The sequence below is a fragment of the Siphateles boraxobius genome, unplaced genomic scaffold (assembly GCF_051911475.1).
Source record: "Siphateles boraxobius isolate OS27281-9 unplaced genomic scaffold, OSU_SipBor_1 9, whole genome shotgun sequence".
NCBI lineage: Eukaryota > Metazoa > Chordata > Actinopteri > Cypriniformes > Leuciscidae > Siphateles > Siphateles boraxobius.
In genome coordinates this window covers 16980801-16999949 of record NW_027509219.1, presented here as the reverse complement: position 1 = coordinate 16999949, position 19149 = coordinate 16980801, and the positions used below count along the sequence as shown (strand labels likewise).

Sequence of the window (19149 nt, the reverse complement as noted above, 5' to 3'; positions counted from 1 at the left end):
ATACTGAGTTCTATAATCTGCATCTATTCACTGGCTGAGATTTCCTTTCATCAAACCTGCTTAATAGAAAATAAATTACTTTAATTTAACAACAGATCTCTTTTTTTTTTGGTAAATGGTGTTGCTGTGGAATGTTTTCTATGCTTAAGCACTCTGCCACCCCCAAGGCTAACTTGACCACTCCTATTTACAAAATTACGAACCTCTTTCTCTCATTCAAACACCCACGTTCACCTCCATCATTGGTCCCTCATTTTTCCATATCACCTTTGACCCCGACTAACCCCATCTTTAGTTCACAAACTGTCATCACTAACCCTAACTCAGTAGACAGCACTTACATCGAACCCCCATTAGGTCCTAGGACCGCCCTACTTTCACAAATCTAAAAATATTAAAGGTACTGAACACAGAATCTAAGCAAGTACTGTTGATATTCTTTATTTAAATGGTACACGGCCCTCTAGCGTGTTAAAAACTGCATGCATTTCACAATAGAACATTGTTTGGGTTGCGCTTCGGCTCTGTTGTGGATGAATATGGAAATTTAAGAATGATGTCATCTGGGCACAAGTGCAAAATGTTATGCTGTTGTTGACTAATTGGGAACTAATTGGGTATTTTTACATTAATGACGTTACAAAAGTTATCAAGATGATTCCCAGTCTTATATGGCCAAACGTTGTATTTTTTAAATATCTGATATTCTTGCCAAAGAGAGAGAGATTGTACCCTTACAGAACAAAAATATATGGAAATATGCTGCAAAATATAATGCGATATAATACATAATACATTTCCATGGGGAAACTAGCGCTTGTATTTTTCAATATGCTGCAATGTATGCATTGACCATGGCTATATATTAATACATTTACTATATATTAATACAAAATATTTATTATAAATTCAGACAAAAATAGCATTACATGTAATATTCACAAAGTTTTATCCTTTATTGTGTATACATTGCACATACATGTTCCCATATGAATGTGAATGTATGTTCACACACATATACACACACACATTCACAGAATGAGTTACAACAGATTTCTAGTTCCCAGAATGCTTTGCTTCTGACTATTAAGGGACAGAAAATGTTTAAATTAAGTGTTATTTGATGTGTTTGGCTCAATATTAATATAGGGGAGAGATCTTTTAGTGTTTAATGTACTATTATTTTAGAATTTAAAAGGTTCGGTTGACTTTGCCTAATATCAAGACTATAATTACTATATTTTAACAGGAATGGCTGTGCACTCCTCAGCACAGTAATTGGCTAAATCCTTTAGTACATACAGGTGTGTTTGTGCTTTTGTTTATTATTTAAAAAAATATGGAACATTAATAATGTAAATAATTATAGAATATATAAGAAATATATTACATTATATATGTCTCTATATATGTGTGTTTATAATGCATGAGTAAATATATCTTCAATATTATATCACACAAGAACCTGTTAAAAAGCCAGGTTCTTGTGATGTAAAAGAATGAGACAAAGACAAATCATGTCAGAACCTTTTCCATCTTTAATGTGACCTATAATGTGAACAATTCAATTGAAAAACAAATTGAAATCTTTAAGGGGAAAAAATGAAAAATTAAAACCTTATATGACCTGGTTGCATAAGTGTGCACACCCTCTTATAACTGGATATGTGGCTGTTTTCAGAATTAACCAATCACATTCAAACTCATGTTAAATAGAAGTCATTACACACCTGCCATCATTTAAAGTGACTCTGATTAATCACAAATAAAGTTCAGCTGTTCTAGTAGGATTTTTATGACATTTTCTTAGTTGCATCCCAGAGCAAAAGCCATGGTCCGCAGAATGCTTGCAAAGCATCAGAGGGATCTCATTGTTTAAAATATATCAGTCAGGAGAAGGGTACAAAAGAATTTCCAAAGCATTAGATATACCATGGAACACAGTAAAGACAGTCATCATCAAGTGGAGAAAATATGGAACAACAGTACATTACCAAGAAGTGGACATCTTTCCAAAATGGATGAAAAGACGAGAAGAAATGTGGTCAGGGAGGCTTCCAAGAGGCCTACAGCAACATTAAAGGAACTGCAGGAATTTCGGCTGTACTGGCTGCGTTCTACATGTGACAACAATCTCCCGTATTCTTCATATGAATGGGCTGTGGGTTAGGGTGGCAAGACGGAAGCCTTTTCTTACAAAGAAAAACATCCAAGCCCGGCTGAAGTTTGCAAAAACAAACATCAAGTCCCCCAAAAGCACGTGAGAAAATGTGTTATGGTCTAATAAAACCAAGGTTGAACTTTTTGGCCATAATTCCAAAAGGTATGTTTCGCGCAAAAACAACACTGCACATCACCCAAAGAACACCATACCCACAGTGAAGCATGGTGGTGGCAGCATCATGCTTTGGGGCTGTTTTTCTTCAGCTGGAACTGGGGCATTAGTCAGGGTGGAGGGAATTATGAACAGTTACAAATGCCAGGCAATTTTGGCACAAAACCTTCAGGCGTCCGTTAGAAAGCTGAAGATGAAGAGGAAGTTCACCTTTCAGCATGACAACGACCCTAAGCACACATCCAAATCCACAAAAGCATGGCATCCAGAAGAAGATTAAGGCTTTGGAATGGCCCAGCCATAGCCCAGTGCACAGGAGATGTCCTCGCAATCTGACAGAGTTGGAGCGCTTTTGCAAAGAAGAGTGGGCAAATATTGCCACGTCAAGATGTGCCATGCTAATAGACTCCTACCCAAAAAGACTGAATGCTGTAATAAAATCAAAAGGTGCTTCAACAAAGTATTACTTTTGAAACCAGGTTATTGTGAATTTTAAATTTATTTTTTTTTTTCCTCAAAGATTTCAGTTTGTTTTTCAGTTGAATTGTTCACGTTATAGGTCACATTAAAGGTGGAAAAAGTTCTGACATGATTTGTCTTTGTCTCATTCTTTTATATTACAAGAACCTGGCATTTTAACAGGGGTGTGTAGACTTTTTATATCCACTGTATATTATAAAGTGTATTACTGAATATAAAATTACATTCATTATGATATTAGAGTAAATATATTGTCACATATTTTTCAATATATAAAAAGCGGCAATTCCTTATGTAATATTCAGTATATTAACACAATATATTGTTCTGTATATTTTCAAATATACTGTTATATAATTTAATATATTGATCATTCATATATTGGGAAATATATTTTCTTTTCGTAACTACAGGCGAGTGACATATGTAAAATATAAACACTTGTAAAAGGCTAATTTTAGTGATCTAACTGTAGTGATGGATTGTAGTGATCTAACACAGTGAATCAGGGTGAGACAAAACACATTTTGAAAGAAGGATTGATGATGTCTTGATATTATATAAATTTGGTTAATAAGAAAAGGTAACATTTGTACCTTTAAAGAGAGAATATAGAACACTAATTTTTAAAAAAAATTCCTTTGACTAAAGAGTAATGAGCTGTATTTACTTTATATTTACAGTTATGAGCTACAGTATATCTACTTTTCATTAACATTACTCCTAAAAATAATGGTTCTTTATTGGCATCTATGGTTCCAAGAAGAACATTCAACATTAATGCAACCTTTCCATTAAAAGCTTCTTTAGATTATTAAAAAGTTCTTCACACATACCAGCGAAAAGCCCCCTTTAAAAACTTTTTTAGGTGCCTGTTCCACTAAATGTCTTTTTCTGTCTGTGCACCTGTCACCAAACCAAAAGAAATCTGAGGAATAAAAGCCAGGAATTCCATGAGATTGTAGTGATCTAATACAGTGATTTAATGCCAAAAATTTACAAAATAAATAAACCAAAAAAATGTACATCATTAAAGCATTTATGAAAATTATATCAAACCATAAATAATAAAACTGTCCATTATGCAAGAACACTTAAAAAGTACTTGGAAAGCACCAGAGTACATTGGAAAAAACCCAGACTAGTTTTAAAAAGGACTTTAAAATCAGAGACTGAATCTGACACCCCTGCTGGGAAAAAACGGAACTGTTAGCTGTGTTCTGGGACACGGTAACTAGTTTATAGGCTACCAAGGTGGTCAAGCTGGTTTTTGAAACATGCTGACAGCAGTCAACTTGAGCTAATGAACAACAGCATAGACAAGCAAGACCAGCTTAAAACAACTTAACTAGACTTTCCAGCAGTGATGGATGAAAACAGTCTCAGCAGAACACTTTCGAAGCCTTCTGCTGATCAGAGCAGACACTCACCCATCTCATGTCTCCTCCTGTTATATCAATTTGTTTTCTTCCGCCCTTCTTTCAAGATAGTGTCTCTATATTTCTCAGTTTGATAGAAATCAGAGGCAATGGCCCCTGGTGAGTCGTTTAAGGTGAGGAACACATCTCCATTAGACTCTGTCACTGTGTGGATTCTTTGTTTAATGCCTTTAGAGCACCAAGTTGGTTTCAGAGGCTTCACAGAAGGGTCCACTGCCTGATAGAGACCCTCACCCTCATCTAATGTAATTTTATACTTATGCCATGGGCACACTATGCATGGCCGTCCATCAAAGTCCTTCAGTGGCAAAAGAGAAAATTTAAAGTTGAAGCAGATTTGTGGCATACTGATATAAATAAGAAGAGAAATTGCCTGATGAAAGGCTTCACAACAACCCACCTCTATTTCTCCTTCCTGAAGTGGACCTCCAGAGTCTGCAACAAAATAAAAGCATAATGGAAAGCATAAAAGCAGTGCAATGTAAACATATGTCTGATAATGTCAAATATTAATGAGGGCAGAAGGATGCACATGGCCTTCAATCTGTATACATTCTGAGTAAATAAAATAATTAAACACTATTTGAGTATGGTGAGGTTAAGGTTAAGAAAATTATATAGGATTGGAATAATATGTAGGGGCATATACTTCATGCCAGTACACGTAATCAAAGAAGAGATGTCGTAGCAAGAAGGAGGGGACGTTATTCTGATTAAAGTTTACAAGGGCACATTCATTTTTTTGAAAAATAAATAAATAAATAATATAAAAAAACTTTAAATCTTTTATAAGAAATATAATCTCTAACAAAAAATAATTTTCACATTTGATTTCATGGTAGCATGCATAAGCTTACGGTAGCAACGAGCATCAATAGCATAGAAGTCCCCCTGGTGGTACATCACTAGAACATCTTTTCCACCAACTGACTTCAGCACTCGTCTGGTTTGAATTATGCTTTCTTTCTTCCCTATAAAATAAGGTCTGGATGCAGCCACCTCTTCTGCCACCTCTTCATCAGAGCTCTCGTTTCCCCCCCAGACCTTTTCTGCCCTCTTCGACGCATCAGAACTGTACAATAGTAATACAATAAAATGAAAAAACACACGACAGTGCTATGTGATAAACATCTATTCAAGTGAAACTGAAATAAATGAGTAAATAATGGCAGAACTGTCATTTGGGGATGAGATAGTACCAAAAGTACCAAGAATGGCCAGATCAATATTCTTTCTCAGGTCCCATAAAGCATTATGTGGTTATGCAAAGCCAACACGCGTCGTCATCGTCATACATCAGGTGAAAAATATGTATCTATTCTTTATTCATTGGTTCGTGGGTGCATTGAAACGTGACTTTGGAGATGCCCATCTGGTTAAAAGTTGTAATTACGATTTAAGAGGACGTAAGTTAACGGTACTTACGACATGGCGCGAATGACGTGTACTCTCTCCAGCGGCCTGCTTATTTACATTTTATGAGATCCTTTGGTAGTTTTAATATCAGTACAATCTCCTTAACTTTGTCAAATGTGAAAAATCCGTCATATGCAGGTAGCGCTAACAGCTAACGTTAACGTTGGCCAGATAGATCACACACATATTGTGCGTAACTGTTTAAGCATTCAGAGACTCCAAACGTCTATTTAAAATTTAATCTCAACATGTGATAATCTACTTTGACATATGTGTCTTTTTGTTGCTGGTATAATTTTCAAAATAATATGTAAAAGAGGAATCCAAACGAAACAGTGTGAATAATTTCCGGTAATATCCAGGTTTTGCGTTTCAAAATAAGGGTTTAGACCGCATATGATTTTTTTTCTTTTTTTTTTTTTACTGAAACGAAGAACTTATGTTAGTCATTTAAATTATTTATGTAGAAATTATGAACGACATAATAGATGGTGCTGTAATTTTAAAACGCTAAATTGATATTTCTTTAAAGCTGTTATATTAAACATTTTGCCTTCACCAGGTATTTTCAAAGTAGGCTACAAACTAGGTCATAAATGCTACATATAAAGATAGGCATATCATTTTAAATTGAGTAGCATAGAAGGCTATGTCACACCACAGGATATGACATCTATCCCTGGTATTTCATGCCAACTGCCCATATGTATAAATAAATAAGTAAAAGCCCAAAACACAGAACAATATTAAACAAATAAGACCTTTAGGTGGTGCTGTTGATACGCATTAAAATGAAACCTAGTTGGATAAGTGACCATCTGTTATGTCCTGGGAAGTTCAACGAATTCAATTAATATTGAAGTTTACAAAGCTTATTTCTGTCCAATTATAGTGTTTTATGTTTTCTGAGAAATCTATTTTTATTTATTTTAACTGGCCGGCTGTAAGAATAAAATTCGAATTCTCAGGCAACTGGCTTTAGATGGCACATAAAATAAACATTATATAAAACAGTAATGAATGTAACACATGCATGCTTGAAATATAGCATAATGTATATACAGAGGCATACCACATTTTAATAGGGAATGAACAGAATAGATTGTATGGGTAAAACTTAAACTTGGAAACCTATTAGATTTCAGTCAGAAGATAAAAGCTTAGACTAATGTCAAAAAAATGAAAGCTCAGTAACTCACAGTGACTTTTTCTAGTATGAATCTCCAACACAGGCCAACATTTTTTTTTACTTAGTAGTTGGTAATGAATGAACAGTTGCAGACAGCACTCAAGCTTTCGGACATTATAAATGTACAAGGGTTTAATAAAATGGTAATTTATTGTGAGTAAGTTAGGGTAAAAATATCCCGTCTTGCCTGTTTTCCCAGTAATCATGGGATACATCTGCTCTAATCATTTAAAAACAACAAAACAAAAAAACAGGCTTCAAATAGCAGATAGCATAATTTTAAAATGCATTTCACCATTTAACCTGATGCGTTTGGGTATAAACATTTAAAATTGCTTTTGATGTCCCTCCTCCACCCTTCCATTGCCTGACTGAGAATGCATTAACCCAGATTCTTCCAAAGGCCAAATGTTGCTTTTAACAGCTACTTAGCATCATGGGAATTAAGAGCAGAATCAGAGAGCAGCAAAAGTAGTAAATAAGTTTGCACCCATTCCCTGAAACTGATTATCTATAAAAATTGAAAAATATAGTACAGGTATACAAATAGGCTATATATGCCATTGTAGACCTCCTATTCTTTTCCATTGACCTGTATTTCTCCACATAACCATTATCCAGTATACAGTAATCTAGAATCTGTGTAAAATTAGAATCTGTGGAACACTTAATGGCACAGGCAAACTTGAATAGCAAAAACATAAATGAGGGTGCATTTGTAAATATAACCGCGCAGCTAATTAATGCTTTTGGTTCATGTGAAACTGAGCTTGATATACCCAATAACAAATGGCAATGGGGCCGGAATCAACACACTACACATGGCTTGGCAGTTGTAACTTCACAGGCTGCTGTGCAGCTCCTCAGTTTTACTAAATGGCTTTTCTATAAACAGGGAGCCAAAACATACGTTCATTCTCAAGATGCTACAGTAGGAGGTGTTATGAAATAGCTTTAGCTCATCCATGTTCGGGCATCTGCTACTACTTTAAAATCATGTAATTAGTATGTTGCTTTGAATTTAAGCCATAATAAATAGCATTTTCCACTAATCTGGACAAGTTTGCATTTATATTTGTTGTACATATAACATGGACTAGTGGTGTAATTTATGCTTATTTTGACACATTAATTCACAACACTTGCTTATGCAAGACTGTAAACATTAAACACATGGTAGGCTACAATAGGTGACAGTGCTCTCTCATTATCTGAATGTGTTGAAGCCTAATAGCCTAAATGAGGCACAGGATGGGACATTTTTGTTCTGTATTAAATAGCAGCTTAACCTGATTTCCTGGTGTGGCTATGTAGGTCTCTCTTTTCTTCTTTTTTTACCCAGGTTCCAGACAGACAGATGGTTCTCAGCAAGAGGTAAAAAAAAAGAAGAAACACACACACACACACACACACACACACACACACACACACGCGCGGTATAGGCTATTATTATTATTAGGCTATGGCATTTAAAAGTCCCCAATGAAGAGGTGAAGGTTCTCCACACCAAGATTAGCACAGGGGTTAATGGAGAGCGGTGAGTTTAGTTATTTTTTTTAGTTATTAGAGTTTAGTCCAGCCTCTGGAGAGTCTACGAGAAAAGTCCCGTCTGACTAAAGGTTACAGAGAGAGAGCAGGAGGAAAGCCAAACACACCCCTGACGATCTATAAAGAAGAAACGGCTCGGTAGGTGTCATATGACGTTGAATTTCATTCAAAAACATTCCGTTTCAAGATAGACACTGGAGAAGGACGACACGTAGCTTGGATGGCAAGATGCCCTTATTCACCGTGCTGGTAGAGTTCGTATGGATACAAGTCATCTATCAAGTTTTACAGCTAAAAAGTTGTAGCTTTCAGTAAAGAAAGTAAGAGGTAACTTAGCGGTTTATTCAGCCCAGTTATGTTTTAAAGATAACGTTTGTTCAATGTAGCAGCTTGCTGTGATAACAGTCGCTGGAACACCTGTCAAAACGTGTCCCTTCGGCTATCGTTTTAGTGACTGTAAACATGCATCGTTTCATCAACCGCGGGTTGATGTTCAGTCAAATCCCAGACTTCAGCGTGAGAGCGCCCCTTCCAACAAAATTACCATAGGCCTATCCTATTTCGCAAAAATACCTTATTTAGGCTATATTGTCTAACTATAAATCACAATTTAGTATGTCCTTCAGACAGTATAATACAGTTTTGTCGTATATTTATTTAGATGTCATTAGAATTGCAGATATTGTGCAAATATGCCATGGCATAACATTGAAGTCAAATTGTAACGTCACCATGATTGCTTGAATGCTTTGTTATGTTAAAAGCTGGAGACACACACCTCTACCTTGCACGTTGCTCATTTTCTTTTTACAAGAGAGAAAGGGAGAGCTTGTCACACATACAGTATAATTCACAGCTGGTGGTCGTACAAAGATGCATTCCCCAACGCGCGCAGGTAAGGTAAAGATACATCTCTTCACCTGGCAAAAAAATTGTTCCAGCCTTTTATGGATTGTGCCGGCAGTTATCACACACTCTAAAGAGTTGAAAGTGATTGTAGCAGATGTAAGGAGGTTATTAGCTTTGGTGCTCAGGGTTGCAATGAGACTATAATGTAATATTTGGTCTCACCACTTGTTTTGGTTGGCATGTGTGAAATGATTTTATGTGAACTATTTTTGTGTTCTGTGCCTTGATTTCAAAACACCCCCCACTTGCAGTGCTGGCAGAGGAACAGTGCATTGTGCCATCCTTACACAGGCTGAGGGATAAAATCATTCTCATGAAAGTCAAGTGTGAGAGTTATTTGCATGTAGAGTGTGTGGTCAGCGATTTCCCCCTCATCTCTCAGTGGGTCTATCAAGATTGCGGGTCTCATGACACTGTTGTTATCCTCCAATGCAGTCTGACCTTGTTGCTGTTTGTTCCTGCAGTGTTTGGAGGTTTCTCTGGACAACCAGACCGTGGCGAACAAAAGTTGCTGCTTTGAACTACAGAAGGTGTGAGGAAGAACAGACCTGGAGATAAGCAAACAGCGGTTACTAGGAGAAGGTGAATGTTTTTTTCTCAGAGAGTGCCATCAGCTGACTGAGACACTGAAAAATTGGTTATCTCCGGCTTCCATGTATTGTCTGATACGGTCAGTGACGGAGGATCAGGAATAAGTTTGTGCTTCTCTTTTAATTTTACTAAACCCCTCATCTCAGCTGCCAAGACAACTAGAGCAAGGGATCTCCTTTAAGAGTCTCTCAGAGCTAACAAGACAGGCGTAGGGAGGGAGTAAAAAGAAAAAGAGGAGAGGAGAGGGAGGGTGGGTGTAGAGCCAGAGAGAACTGGCGCTCAAGTGGGAGTGAGAGAGCAGGCAGAACGCAGCGAGCGAGGGTCTCCTGTAACCATTGGCACTTTGATACATTTCAAAGTCTTGCTTTCTCCACTGAAGAATCAGACTGAATGCTTCTGAGACTCATACTCATGACGGCAGTCAAGTGAATGGGCTTTTTTTTTGAGGATTGATACTTGTCAGAGGCGGCTGTAATTGATGATGGATTTTTGAGAGACCAGCTTTAGCTCTACAACAGCCCACAAAGTCAAAAAAGGAGAGGAAATTTCACAATGGCTGGTTTTCTTTGGATTTGTTGGCAGTGCTGATCTGCTTTTTACTTTGTTGATGTAGTTGGGTCTCTAAGATTCTGCCTTAAGTGGTAAGGAGTGAAGGTATACCTCAGCTCCACCCTGGACCACACAAACTATCTGGAGGAGGTCTGGAGAAAATGGGGAAATCAAACAGCAAGCTCAAACCAGAGGTGGTGGAGGACCTGACCAGGAAGACATACTGTAAGTACTTTCTGATCACACTCTTAAAAATAAAGGCTCCAAAAGTTTTTTTTTCTCTCCTTACAGTGATGCCTTTAAAGAACCAATTTGGGTTCCCCAAATAACCTTTCTTGGAACTGTTTTTTTTTTTAGTGTGAAGAACCTTTTAATAATCTGAATAACCTTGTTCCACTATAAAGAACCTTTTGTGGAATGGTTCTGTGGATGTTTAAAGGTACCTTAGGTGATTCTATTTTTTCAAAAAAAAATTGTTAAGCTGGTTGAAAATCTCATCATTTCCTGTTTGCAATCACTCTGTTAAGCTGTCTAAATGTATTTTTATAAATATATGTCATTTGTGGAAGGCGTAGGACCATAGAATATTCGTTCAATCGTATCGTTCGGTCCGAACGGTCCTATAGCATGTGTTCCCTGTCGGTCAATGCGTGTTTGCATACCACTGCACAGGCTGTTCACGCAGACATAAGAAGTCATCAGCGCATTCATGTACGCTGTGCAGACAGACCGAGAATGGTAGGCAAGCAGCAACCACATCCAGACTCATATCGTGGAACCTATAAGAAATATTAATATACACTGATAAGTTTTGCTAGCTAAACAAACCGAAAACTTGCTGCATCCGTTTGGTATTGTGGTATTGTTTATTCACTGTACAGTAAAGTTCTCAACGGTGAATGACACATGATGTATTGCAGTAACGTCTCCGGTCTTCTGGGCTGTCCTTGTTCATGCTTTCAGGAGGCGTGGCTTTGGACGGCTGTTGCAGGGAGGGTAGGACGTATGCTTTTACTGCTATAAGGCTAAAGTTAGCATTTTCCCAGATGTCCTGCACATTTAAGGTTCTTCTTAATAGTGGAGAAAGATAAGCTAAGTTGTTTGAAAACAACATTGTTAAACTGCAATTAAGATCCTGCGGCTGATACCACATACGTTTTGTCACAAGAAAATCAAAATTCTCGTGGCATTGCAAATTGTGATTAGCAGATGCTTGGAAGTGGGGCAAATCAGCATGTTTTAAAAGCCCCCCAATTGGGACTCGAGCTTTATGAATATGCAAATTGTTCGGTCTTGAGATATGCAATCAGCCTGCCCAGAGAGATATCTGAGCTTGCTCTCTGCCAGTGAAGCAAATTGTGTTTCCATGGATGCATAGGCTATATATGTAAACACACTGAGCTAGGTCTTGATTCAAAAAACAAGTGCAGTGAAATGACAACAGTATGGACTAATACTAAGGACACAAATCACTGTTGGCCTGCCTTGTATGCATTTGTTCAACTGAGATTATTCATTAGTTTACTGTCTTTTTTCGTGGAAATCAATTGTTATTCATCACATTTCTACAGTGGCCGAGAGAGCTCAACACTGCAACTAAAGAAAACACATGCAAATAGAAAAAAACACCAGCAAATTAAGACAACATCTTCATCAGTTTGACAATATAAGTGCTGCAAATACTCACATTGCAACCAAATACAGAAAAAGTGGTGCATATACTCACAATGCAACTAAAAACAGAAACCCGCTGCAAATAGCACAAAGCTCATCGTGCTGCAACTGAAGAAAATGCATGCAAATAGAAAAAAGAAACACACCAGCAAATTAAGAAAATATCTTCATTAGTTTAACACCTGCGCTGCAAATACTCACAACATACATATTTTTGGTTTGATTATTTATTGTGATTTATTATTGGTTTGCACAGTTAGTGATGAACACATTGATTCTTGTGAACCCGGTCAGACTAACCAGCATATGAGAGAAAAGAACCTCAACGGGCATAGGCCTGGAGTTAGATGGCCAAGAGCTTGTGAGAAAACTGCATGGGACACGGTAAACACAGATCTATGCTTTGCATTAGAAAGATTAACTGGTACAGTTGAAAAGAAGCTGGATAAATTTGGGGACATCATTTACGCATATGGAAGTGAGAGGTTTGGTGTGGAAAAAAGGAAGGAAAAAGTACAAACTACTCCTGGATTGTCTAGACGGCAGCAGAAAATTGAAGGGTTAGTTAGAGAAAGGAGACAGCTGAGGAAGCAATGGAAAAGAGCGGAACAAAGTCAGAAGGAGGGACTCAATCTCTTACAAAGGGCCATAAAAGATAAGCTTGCAACATTACGCAGAGCTGAGCGCCTACGGAAACGCTACAAAAAGAAGGAGCGTGCGAGGGCTAATTTCTATAAAGATCCATTCAAATTCGCAAAGAAGTTATTCACCAGTGAGAAGAATGGCACTTTAAAAGCATCTAGGGTTGAGCTAGAGAGATATTTGGAGGAAACACATACAGATGCAAAAAGGCATAAGCCTATGTCTATTCCGTCAGACATCCCACCTGTCAATCCACCAGAATACCAAATGGCGGTCTGTGCACCTAAGTGGAAAGAGATAGAGCAGGTTGTGAGAAAGGCAAGGGCTTCATCATCTCCAGGGCCTAATGGAGTTCCGTACAGAGTGTACAAGAGTGCCTCAGGAGTTCTACGAATTCTGTGGAAATTGATAAAAGTGGCTTGGGAAAAGCAGGTTGTACCTAGAGCATGGCGCAGAGCAGGGGGAGTCTTTATACCCAAAGAAAAAGATGCTACAAGCATCAGTCATTTTCGCCCTATTTCACTATTAAACGTCGAAGGCAAGATTTTCTTCAGCATTATTGCTCAGAGATTGTCAACCTACCTATTAAAGAATGGCTTCATTGACACTTCAGTTCAAAAAGCGGGCATTCCAGGATTCTCAGGATGCTTAGAACACATCAGTGTTATCTGGCAACGAATTCAATCAGCAAAAAAGGAGAGGAAGGAGCTCCACGTGACATTCCTGGATTTGGCTAATGCATATGGTTCAGTGCCACATGAGCTTCTTTGGGCATCATTTGATTTTTTCAGGGTACCGATGTCGATAACAAATTTAGTGAAAGCCTATTTTGGAGATTTGCAATTTAGTTTCTCAACTCCAGAATTCAGCACTACATGGCAATGCTTAGAGGTTGGAATAATGGCAGGATGCACTATTTCTCAACTGGCTTTTACCATGGCAATGGAAGTAATCATTAGGGCATCAAAATGGGTAGTAGGAGGAGAGCGCTTGGCTTCTGGGATGCGACTACCACCAATCAGAGCATACATGGATGACATGACAACCATGACTACAACGGTAGCCTGCACTAATCGGTTATTGGGGAAGTTAACAGATAATATTGAATGGGCACGAATGCAATTTAAGCCCTCTAAATCAAGGAGCATCTCCATAATTAAAGGCAAGGTAGTAGATAAAACATTCTTCATTAATGGTGAGGCAATACCAACAGTTTCTCAGAAGCCAGTGAAGAGTCTAGGGAGATGGTACGATGGGGATCTAAAGGACACAGTTCGAGTGGGAGAAGTTAGACGACAAGCAGTGGAAGGGTTGAAGAGCATAAACAGCTGTGCTCTACCAGGCAAACTGAAACTCTGGTGCTTTCAGTTTGGTCTACTGCCAAGGTTGCTGTGGCCACTGACTGTGTATGAGGTTTCTTTGACAACAGTGGATAAGCTGGAAGCGTTAATAAGTTCATACATCAGGAAATGGTTGGGAGTTCCACGCTGCCTCAGCAGAGTGGGACTTTATAGTAAAGGAGTATTGCAGCTGCCAGTCTCTGCTTTAACCGAGGAGTTTAAGTGTGCCAAGGTCAGACTGGAAATGACTTTAGCAGAGTCACGCGACAAATGTGTAAGGGAGGCAGCCCCTGTGGTAAAAACTGGTAGAAAGTGGTCAGCAAAGAAATCTGTAGTAGAGGCAAAGGCTGACCTTCAAATTGGGGATATCGTGGGACAGGTACAGCATGGAAGAGGGGGTTTTGGGCTCAGTTTAGCTCCTCCTAAATGGCACAAGGCAGGCCCAGCCCAAAGGAGGAAGCTGGTAGTCAATGAGGTGCGAAAGCAGGAGGAGAGGATGAGATGTATAAAGGCCATTTCCCAGGCCAAGCAGGGAGAGTGGATGAGATGGGAGAGTGTGGAACAACGCAAAATGGACTGGCAAGACCTTTGGTCAATGGAAGAGAGTAGGATCAGTTTCCTTATTAGGTCAACATATGATGTTCTCCCATCACCGCAGAACCTAAACCTCTGGGTAGGAGAGGATCCATCTTGTCCTTTGTGTTCATCACCTGCCACATTAAGGCACATTTTGACAGGATGTAAGGTGGCTCTTAGCCAGGGTCGGTTTACTTGGCGCCATGATCAAGTATTGCGATGTTTGGCTTTAGCATTGGAAGGCAAGCGTAGTTTGACCAATAAATTGCCGCCTGTTCTAGCAAAACATTACACGCAGAAGACAATATTCCTCTGCCCAGGCGAGCAACCACCAAGAAAAGGTGCTAACACCAATTCTCGCCCAGGACAACTGGAAGCTGCTAGGGACTGGAAGATGCTGGTTGATCTTGATCAACGGCTTATTTTTCCACCTGAGATTGCCACCACTAACCTACGACCAGATATTGTTTTGTGGTCTGGATCAGCACGCATTGTTCAACTGATAGAGTTAACAGTGCCATGGGAGGATGCGGTAGATGAGGCATATGAGAGGAAGAAACTGCGGTATGCTCATCTGGCCACTGAAGCAGAACAGCAAGGATGGAGAGTCCAGGTTTATCCAGTGGAAGTGGGTTGTCGAGGTTTTGTGGCACACTCTACAACCCGGTTCCTCAGAGACGTCGGATTCAGTGGCCAAGAGTTGCGTCGTACAGTAAAGAACTAATCTGAAGCAGCAGAAAGGAGCAGCAACTGGCTGTGGTTGAGACGGAAAGATTCTAGCTGGCTGTGTACAGGCCGCCATGCTACGGTTTCGTAGAATTCTTGAAAACTTGAAAGGTCTGTTGGTTTATTTGTATAGGTTGTATAGTATTTACAGTCATTACGTTCCTGTGTATATTGCGTGAATGACGGGTGATTGGGCAGATATTGTGTTTTGCGGTAGGAGGTATGCCATACGGAACCGTTGCCACTGAAACTGCATATTAACGCACCAGTGGGGCTCGACAGCCTTAGTCAAACGGGTTGGCGCGTATGGTTGGGTTGCGGAGAGATTGTGAGATTGTGGTTAGGTCTCAGCAGCAACTGTTGGTTTATTTGTATAGGTCGTATAGTATTTACAGTCATTACGTTCCTGTGTATATTGCGTGAATGACGGGTGGTTGGGCAGATATTGTGTTTTGTGGTAGGTGGTATGCCATACGGAACCGTTGCCACTGAAACTGCATATTAACGCACCAGTTGGGCTCGACAGCCTTAGTCAAACGGGTTGCAGCGTATGGTTGGGTTGCGGAGAGATTGTGAGATTGTGGTTAGGTCTCAGCAGCAAGAGGGAAGTAGAGGTCAGTAAGCTGGGCTGAGTTGAGTGGGGGACGGAGGGGGGTGACTCTGGGACGCCAGAGTCACTGTCGAGCCCTCTTGAGGTGTCGTGGGCTAGTCGACGAAACACTGAGGACGGAAGGTGCCCACTTGAAGACCCTAGAGATGTTCCCTACTCCGCTCAATCCAGGGGGTTGTTATGGGGGGACCGCACTGTGGTTGCAGCCGTTGTGTGTGCTGACGCGCAATATTAACACCAGACAGAAGATTCACGTCACCAGATGGAAAGAAGCGTAAATGGATGGAGAAGCATAGGTTACTGTAAAGCTACGTCTTAGTTGGTGATTATCTTGGCGAAAGCCGAGTACAAATAAGCATGAAGTTTTAACATCTACTCTCGTGTAATGGAAATCATATGATCAGGATGTTCAAATGATGAAGATTACATTACAAGATTTTACATTTATTTTATTTATTTATTATTTACAAACTAATGAAGATGTTTTATGAATGTGCTGGTGTTTTTTCTATGTGCATACGTTTTGCATACGCTGGCATAAAAACCATATCAACCAAATCATACCTTAGCAACTGTTGCCATCCAGAATATTATGAAACAAGTTTTGCTCTTTGCAAGTCTATGGAAGTCCTGCGTGTTTAAATTAGTTTTACATGGATTTTTTTTTATAGTGACTCATTGTTTTCTTCAGTTGATTGTTAGAATTTTTTGTCTCTTTCAGAGTTTAGCTGTAACCCTAATCAAACTCACCTGAACAAGCTAATCAAGGTCTTCAGGGATTACTAAGTTACAGGCAGGTGAGTTTGATCACGTATACATGACAATGATGAGGTGTCAATTCCAGGGGTCAGAAAGTAAAAGTCCATATTAGGGCTGCAACTAACGATTATTTTGATAATCGATTAATCGGGCGATTATTTTTTCGATTAATCGATTAATCGGATAGAAATTAAATTAGTTTTTTTTTTTATAACTAAATAAAACCGTAAATCAGGGTATTTATGTGTAAAAGTGTACTTTAAAAAGTGCAAAAGCCACACATTGAGTTTTACTAATATCAATATTTGCATTGTTTTTAATGATAATTGCTGATGGCAAGTTGACAAACATGATTATTGTTAAAAAAATGATATCCAACATATTATGTTTTAACACAATTTTTGTTAAAACAAATTTACACAGACATGTTGTTCAGATGTGAATATCTGAACTAAAAACAAACTAAAAACATCTAAAATATATAATTCATTTAATTTTTATTTAAAATTAATTATATATAAGGAATATAAGGATAAAGAATATAATATATATTATATATATAATATAGAAAATAATATAATATAATATAAGGATAAATTGATTAAATAAATATAGAAAGACTGAAAACAATTGTGTGAATGTAGAGCCGCAGTAGATCGCGTTTGAAAAACAATTAAAACTTAGTAGACAAATGCTATAAAAAGAGAACGGAATGGAGGTAACGTTACCCAGCAAGCTAACAGGCTTGAGTAAAGGACAGGAGAAATTATGCATTAGTGCACAAGCATTCGCTGAAAACCACTGAGTACAGTGACTAAAAAACAATATTTTACTGCTGCTGTTATTAATTGCCTTTGTATTTAATGCTTCACTTTGTAAACAACGTTTTAATTTAACCTATTTCTGCGGTAGCGCTATTTTAATCCATCACTTACGTTGCGAGCGAACTGATTGCACAACCTGATGCTCGAGACAAAATACAGACATCCCGGAAGTCCCGGGAGTCTCCCGCATATTGATTGCGGCTCCCTGATGCCCGCGAATTAGTTCAAACTCGCGAAATCTAGAGCGCGCAAGCAAGAGCGCGCATGCGAGACCGAAGAGACTGCTCCAAACCGTGTAGCGCGCGCGCTCGGCAGAGCGCCTGAGGGAGAGAGACCTTGCGTGTGTGTGCGTACCAGTAAACGCTCCCCGTGACGTAAGCAGACCAACTAATCGATAATGACATTCGTTGACAACGATTTTCATAATCGATTATAATCGATTTTATCGATTAGTTGTTGCAGCCCTAGTCCATATGTTTATTCCACCCATTAACTCAGCCAGCTGATTTCACTAATTAGTTCTATCTCCTGGCTGAAAAACTGTGCTAATTAGCAAATCCAGGTGATTGGAACAAAATACTGAGGAGGAATTTTACTTTCTGAACCTGGACTTGACACCTCTGCTTACATGATGTAGCCTACTAAAAATGGAAAAGGTTTTTATTTGAGCTTTTCGCAAACAGACGACAACGTTGTCAAAACGATCCCTGTTCACTCAGATCCGTGAAATTGACTAAAAATGCTGTATTATGCTGCCAGGCCAGTAGTTGGCGATGTCACTTTGTAAAGAAAAACTACACTGAACATGTAATTCGCATGTGCATGACGTCACTGTATTCACAAGTTCGCGTTTTTGTAGTTTACACAGAGATGATAATGTTGTCGAGTGTTATCGTTTTTTTTTTTTTTTACTTGCACTTTGAAACCTGTTTTAAGCCCCCCAAAACGCTGTTGTCATCTAAATGAACGGTCAAAACACATTTTTGGTTTTTAGTTGAAAACGGCCCCTAAATTATAAGGGTTATTTTGTCGTCACCTCTCCCTCCGCTATGCAAGGAAAGCTGCGACATTTGAGTGCACGAAATGTTTAACATTCCATACTTGGTTATTTTCGGTTAATTTCATCCAGTTATTTGAAGTGCACTTTTTTTGGGGAATTTTCATTGTGAACACATTACTCCCACTATTTTTACTACAAAAAGAGTTGTGCAAAAGTATGCAAATTTGGACTTACCAGTGTAACCAGTTCACACCGGTGTGTAGGCTTCAATAGAAATTTAGAATGTTACTCAGTATTTGCATAGATTTACAGCAAAATTAATCTAAGATTCTAAAACTCTATTTTTCTTTACTGAGTCTAAAGACTCCGGGATTGTTTCAACCCATGATTGGGTCAAATGTGGACAAAACCAACGGTTGGGTTTGTCCCTATTTGACCCAAACATGGGTTGAAACAACCCATATTTTTTTAGTGTGTGGGAAACAAATAGCAAATACCTCACCTGAACATTCATTTATTAAAGGTGATTTAGGAAGCCTGAT

At 38.7% G+C, this 19149-nt stretch overlaps 2 protein-coding genes across 4 annotated transcripts in view; one reads left to right on the top strand and one right to left on the bottom strand.

The window, feature by feature from the left end:
* Positions 1-1520: 1520 nt before the first annotated feature.
* Positions 1521-6055, bottom strand: LOC143732986 (Rieske domain-containing protein-like). Its single transcript, XM_077224484.1, has 4 exons — positions 5680-6055; positions 5112-5326; positions 4655-4689; positions 1521-4552 (listed from the first exon to the last, which is right to left on the bottom strand). Exons 1-4 carry the CDS (start codon positions 5682-5684, stop codon positions 4271-4273), a joined length of 537 nt encoding a protein of 178 aa, XP_077080599.1. The 5' UTR covers positions 5685-6055; the 3' UTR covers positions 1521-4270.
* A 2057-nt stretch (positions 6056-8112) lies between these two features.
* Positions 8113-19149, top strand: part of ncs1b (neuronal calcium sensor 1b) — a 57679-nt gene continuing 46642 nt past the window's right edge. The window contains exons 1-3 of one of the 3 annotated variants that reach the window (XM_077224483.1): positions 8113-8233; positions 9781-9898; positions 10534-10681. In XM_077224483.1, coding sequence (XP_077080598.1) covers positions 10618-10681 — 64 coding nt within the window. In that variant the 5' untranslated portion in view covers positions 8113-8233; positions 9781-9898; positions 10534-10617. Of the gene's footprint in view, positions 8234-8429; positions 8546-8602; positions 8735-9780; positions 9899-10533; positions 10682-19149 lie in introns of those variants that run through there. The other 2 variants (XM_077224481.1, XM_077224482.1) reach the window with 2 other exon arrangements.